The sequence below is a fragment of the Propithecus coquereli genome, unplaced genomic scaffold (assembly GCF_000956105.1).
Source record: "Propithecus coquereli isolate 6110/MARCELLA unplaced genomic scaffold, Pcoq_1.0 Scaffold43, whole genome shotgun sequence".
Lineage (NCBI taxonomy): Eukaryota > Metazoa > Chordata > Mammalia > Primates > Indriidae > Propithecus > Propithecus coquereli.
The window spans coordinates 3,828,758-3,834,757 of record NW_012150063.1 but is presented as its reverse complement, the minus strand read 5'-3'; the positions used below and the strand labels follow the sequence as shown (position 1 = coordinate 3,834,757).

General features: G+C 35.8%; 1 protein-coding gene across 2 annotated transcripts in view; it reads left to right on the top strand.

Annotated features, from left to right (window-relative positions):
* MTA3 (metastasis associated 1 family, member 3) overlaps positions 1–6,000 on the top strand; it is a 205,700-nt gene that overhangs the window by 124,005 nt on the left and 75,695 nt on the right. For both annotated transcript variants that reach the window (XM_012653859.1, XM_012653858.1), the window contains exons 7-8: positions 1,717–1,819; positions 4,548–4,647. In XM_012653859.1, the coding sequence (XP_012509313.1) occupies positions 1,717–1,819; positions 4,548–4,647 (203 nt within the window). The remainder of the gene's footprint in view (positions 1–1,716; positions 1,820–4,547; positions 4,648–6,000) is intronic.

The window sequence follows — 6,000 nt, the reverse complement described above, 5'->3', positions numbered from 1 at the left end:
CTAATAAATTAATCTTAGTTTACTGTAACTTTTTTAGTTTATAAACTTAAAAAAAAAATTTTTTTAAAAGCTTTTTGACTCTCTTAAAATGACACTTAGCTTAAAACACAAACATGGCAAGACTCAAAGAAGAGTCAGATGACTGAAGTATTTATAGCATCCTGAGGTTATAGAACGAAGAGGGGCTTGGGGCTTTTTGTGGGGACAGGGGGCGATATGGGTTAAGGGAGAGGGAAGGGAGGAAAGAAAGCATGGCCAGCAAAGGCTGTGAAGCTGTCTTGTTACTAGATAAAATCTCTCAGGTAATCCTGCAGCTGCTCTCAGAAAGAGTAGATGTAGCCTATGGTACTGTGTCTCTGTCAGACCTTTAGTCTCCTTTTCCTATGAGTTAATCTTTCCTAGATCTGGATAAAGGAGACTCAGGAAAGCCTGTTTGCATCTGCTGTTTACTTCACTTCACTGATGTTCGTTTCTTCTACAGGGCAATTGTGCCCACAAAAGAGAGCTTTTTAGGGCTGTTAGAGGCAGGGTCTCACTATGTTGTTGCCTAGGATGGCCTCAAACTTGAACTCTTGGGGCTCAAGCGATCCTCCTGCTGCAGCCTCCTGGGAAGCTGAGACTACAGTGTGTGCCACTGTACCCGGCTGAAATTTTTTTATGTAAAACCTCCAATTTTATTTCTTAGTGTTTTATGTTTTTATTGTTACAATGAATGTGATTTTTTTATATTATATTTTCTTTGTTTGGAAAACCATTGTGTTTTTTGTATTTGTTTTTTATTGTGCCATTTTAGTAACTTCTTATTCCTTGATTTATAACTTAATACATTGGCCAGAACTCGTATTGAACAAAAATGATGATAAATGTCATCCTTGTATGTTTCTGAATTAAATGTAGTATAAAAAGCGTAGTACTCTGATGGCTGGGTACAATAAAAAATGAACTTTATTTAGAACAAAGAATATTTCTAATTGTCCAGGAAAGGGCCTCTAGGATGACAGTTTCATACAACCTTAGTTTTTTAGAATATTTGATCAACATTTTGTGCTGAAGGTAATTAGTAATATGATCATAACCCACTTCTCTTAGCTTTCTTCTCTCATTCCCCTTAATGTACTCCTGACAGAATGAGCTACTTTCTTTATCACATTTTAATGCCCAGTGACTGTGTATATGTTCTCATTTCTTTTTTAAAGTCCTTTTCCCCTGCTAGTACATTCAAACCCTGCAGTTCTCAGCAGAAATGCCACCTCCTTCATGACGTTGTTTCCTAGCTAGCCTGAAATGATTTCCCTAATGTTCGGATTCTTACAGCTGTATCTATATGTCTCTTATGGCATTTGTTTCTTTTGTTTGTATCATTAGGTATTTATATGTAAGTTTTATCATAGTTTAAGGGACTTGTGGCAGTGGTGCTTTCTTTTTCATCTCTATATCTCTTAGCATAGGGCATAGTGCCCCTCACACATAGAAGTATGTACTGTGGAAAAAATGTTAACGACTAAATGAATGTACCATACGGTTGCTTTTGTTCTGTTATCATCAGTGTTCACTTTACAAAGTGTTGTACATCTGCTGTTTAAAAAAATGTACCAAAACTATGAAAATTTACCTTGCATTCAAACATTTCTAATGCTATGGTGACCGTTCTCATTAACCATATGAGACAGTGTTTCTTGTGAGTAACAGGACTCCATTTCATTTGTTTTTGGACAGGAGAATCAGATGAGAGGGAACAATCAAAATTGGAAGTTAAAGTTTGGGACCCAAATAGCCCACTTACCGATCGACAGATTGACCAGTTTTTAGTTGTAGCACGGTGAGTATGTCATTATTGGGTCAAGGAATATCTTTTCTTTTTATAAAAGAATTTATAGGTATTTGTATATTTCTTTCTTTGTATGCTACTTTTCCTACATTATTTGTATTATTATTTTTCTAGTTATATGAGAAAGCTTAATATTAATACATATCATACCATTTCCTAAATAATAATTTACTGTCATTAATTTCTGTTTTAAATGAAAATAGGTTTATTAATTTTTGCTCATAAAGAAAACAGAAGAAATTCAATCCCTGAAATCCCATATCTTTAATGGAAGCAGTGATCTCACTTACTGTAGACATGGATCATTCGGGTATCAATAAGTACATGCTGTTGGAATCCCTCTCGCTGCATCTGTGTGTGAGGAAGGCCTGTTGCTAAGCACAGAGCTTTCTTTGCGAGCATTCAGCCTGCTGCCTGGCTGGCCTGCTTCCTTCCTCCTCTTCTTTTCTGAGAAAATGAATGGCGCAGAATTTTATTTTTATTTTTATTTTCTGAATTATAACGGTAAATGATGCTCATGGGAAAATGGCCCCAAAACAGAAAATAATTGAAATTATCATAATATTGTCATAGTGGAAAGATTGGAAAAAAACTAAGGTGGTATACTCATTAAATGGAATATTACTTTATAGCAATTAAATGAATGAGTTAGAACTATGTGTAGCAAAGAGATCATTTGAAAGATAATATTTTGAGGGTACATACAGTATGATGATCATTTATGTGTATACAGAGCAGTCATTTATGAAACGTTCTACAGTGTGCAAACCAATGCTTTATTTCATTAATGGATTTTTTATACATAATGGATATGTAAATTTTAACCAAATTTACATATTTCTTTTCTTTAAAAAATGAACCAAACATGGCAAAATGTTAAAATCAATTAGATCTGGACAGTAGATGCAAGGGCCTTCAGGATATTATTCTCTGATTTTCTTTTGAACTCTTTTCATAATACAAAGGAAAAAATAGTCTTAGCTCATCCTTACATAGCACTGTTCATACAGCCAGTCACCATGGATTGTCACACTTTGAATGGGTGTCCAGGCACTGGGACTCCAGAGCCCTCACTGAGCTCACTATGGAATTGGATGGAGATACTTCATGTACCTCATTGGGGAGGGACCATTCAGTTGAATAAAGGAGACTGAAGATTCAGGAGTAGAAATGAATTATTGATGGAACCCCTGGCCTAGAGGCCCCAAACAGGTTGTCCAAATTGTGGATTATTTAGGAAACGTTGCAAGTTTTCGAATTTGATTTGCATCCTCTTTTTTCCTTTTCCTGATTCCCAAGGGCTAATATGTTTTCTTTTCCTTTGAAGCCAGCATGAGGGATACCAAGGACTTGGTCCCTAGTATCTTTTTATTTTCAATATTTGTTATAAAAAAATCTTCTATGTACAAATTAAGGCCACAGTCAAATGCCACTGCCCATCCACTAGAATGATGAAAATTTCAAAGACAGTGCCAAGCATTGGTGAAGATGTGGAAGAACCAGCAGTCTCCTTGGAGTAAAAATTGGTACAGTTACTTTGGAAAATGATTGGCTGTCCTCTAATGCATAACATCCCTTAAGTTTCACTCCTAAATATATACCTGGCAAAAATGTATACACCTTTGCACCAAAATATACGTATACAGATAGCATGCATGGCACGATTCGTAGTAGCCCCAAACCAGAAGCGACATGAAATGTCAATCAATAATAGAGCAGAGGTAGGGGTGGGGAATCATATAAAAGAATGCTACATAGTAGTTTAAATGAATGAACACAGCTGTAGTCACCATCATGGATGAAACCACAAACATCATTTTGAACAAAAGAAGCTCAACAGAGAGAGTGTCTATATTGCGATCCTATTTGAGCCAAACTAATAGACGGTGGTGGAATCCAGGATGGCTGCTCCCTTTGGGAAGGAGCATGAGAAGCCTCCTGGGTTGCTGGTCGTGTTCTTTCTGGGCCTGGATGTTTATGACATGGGTGTGGGTTCGTTCACTTTATGATAACTACATCGCTGTACATTGTGTACTTTTCTGTATGTATGTTATATTTTAATTAAAATGTTTAGAAATATCTCTTCCTCAGCTAACATGTTTAAAATACAGGTGATAAGCAACGAGTCTTGTCTTCATTTCATGCTGTACCTCTTGAGGTTAGGGTTCCTTACATAGAGGAAGGCCTTCTAAATCATTAAATGAAAATCATTGTTGTGGTAATTTTTTTTTAATGGGATTTTAGTGGAAGTCTATTTTTATATTGAGTCATCACAGGAAGGGGTTGCTATAGTTAATGATATTTCAAGGAAAAAAATGTTGCTGGGATTTCATAATTTGGGCTAAAAAAGTGATCAGAACTTGCTTTGCTGTAATAGTCAAACTCCGCAGCTCACTGACTTTTTATTTTTTGAGCCAATTTGGATACGAATGGTTTATTCCATGGCATTTTATAATAGATCTTCCCTTTTCTTCTTTATGCCCACATGAGCTATTTTTTCTTGATTTAATTATAAGGATCCGTTTATGGTAAATTGGCTTGTCAATTATTAAATCTCATACAAAGAAAATACTTTTTACTTGATATTTGATTCTCAATCTTCCAACAACTTATTTTGCTTTTTCTTTTACAATTTTTCATTCACTACCCAAATATGTTTTTTTAAATGTACAAAAATAACAAGCTTAATTTTTTCTCACTGTGTTTGTGGTTTATTCAGTGCTGTTGGGACGTTTGCTAGAGCCCTTGATTGCAGCAGTTCTGTGAGGCAGCCTAGTTTGCATATGAGTGCTGCTGCAGCTTCCCGAGACATCACATTGGTAAGACACTCTTTGAATTTTTGGGATTACTTATCCTTATGCTACTTTTTAATTATTAAGCCATTAAGCAATACTGTAGACCTGGGAGCTTTCTTGTTCTGAGGCCTACAGACTGCCAGGTTGATTTGGCTTGGCTATAGTTGGTTAACTGGTTCCTAAGTTGCCCTTCTCTTTGTGAGCTAAGAGAAGAATGACTATTCCATGGAGGAGGTGTGAAATGGCAAAATAATATTTTTGGGGGGACACGATTTACCATTTTGATTTATCTGTTTTAATGTTGTTGGGTTTTTTTGAGTTGGTTTCTTGCTATGTTGCCCAGGGTGGTCTCGAACTCCCAGGCTTACGCGATTCTCTTGCCTCCGCCTTCCAAGGAGCTGGGACTGCAAGTGTGTGCCAGCTGCCCAGGTTGATTTACTTTTTCTATGGACTGAGTCTATGTACTTACATAGTTGTAGATCATACATAATGCTTTTCAATTTTTTTTTTTTTATGTGAAAGTGATCTCCTCTTGAAACCGTTGCTGTAGGAGTTACTTTTTTGTCATGTCATTAGTCAATATCAATATTTAAAGTTTTTCCTGCCTGTTCACTAGAAACAGGGGCTACTTTCTTATGTTATTTCATTATATTATGGTTGCTATCTTTTAAATCTATTTAATCTTTTCTTTTTGTGATCAAATGAAGCTACCTATATTCAGTTTAATTATGCCACTAATACCGGCTGTGGCCAGGACTTGAGCCTGGCACACGTTTCTCTGCATGCTCCAAAAAAGTAGACCTGTAGGTTTTTTGCCAGTCAAAATTACTTATTAATATTATATCTGATCCCCATAACCCTTTGTAGTAGGCATGATAGGGTGCTCATTTTACAGATGAGAGAACTGAGGTGTGATGAGATATTTGGCCAGTATTTATTACATAAAACAAAAGTTTCCGTTTTGTTTTTTGATGGAATGGAATACAACAAATGATAGGTTTTATTACTTTCTCATTGTATAGCAATTTGAAATGCTTTTCACAAAATATTTGTTGTGATAATATAAACTCGTGTGGGAATGCAAATCAAATTTGTTTCCTATGCTTTCTGTGTATTTCTGTACAATTATAGATCATGACCATTAGTGGTGTATAGTCACTATGCAACACCTTTTCTTATCCTTTTTCTAAACTTGGAATGTTATTTCTTCTATTAAATTTCTTGTATAAAGTTTTGTTCTCTCCATTGGGGCATTAATATTTTATCCACAGTTTTAGGATTTCCAAAATACATTTGTATTTTGATTATTTGGAACTTGGAGAGTAGGCTATGGCGGTGGCTCACACCTATAATCCCAGCACTTTGGGAGGTCTAGGT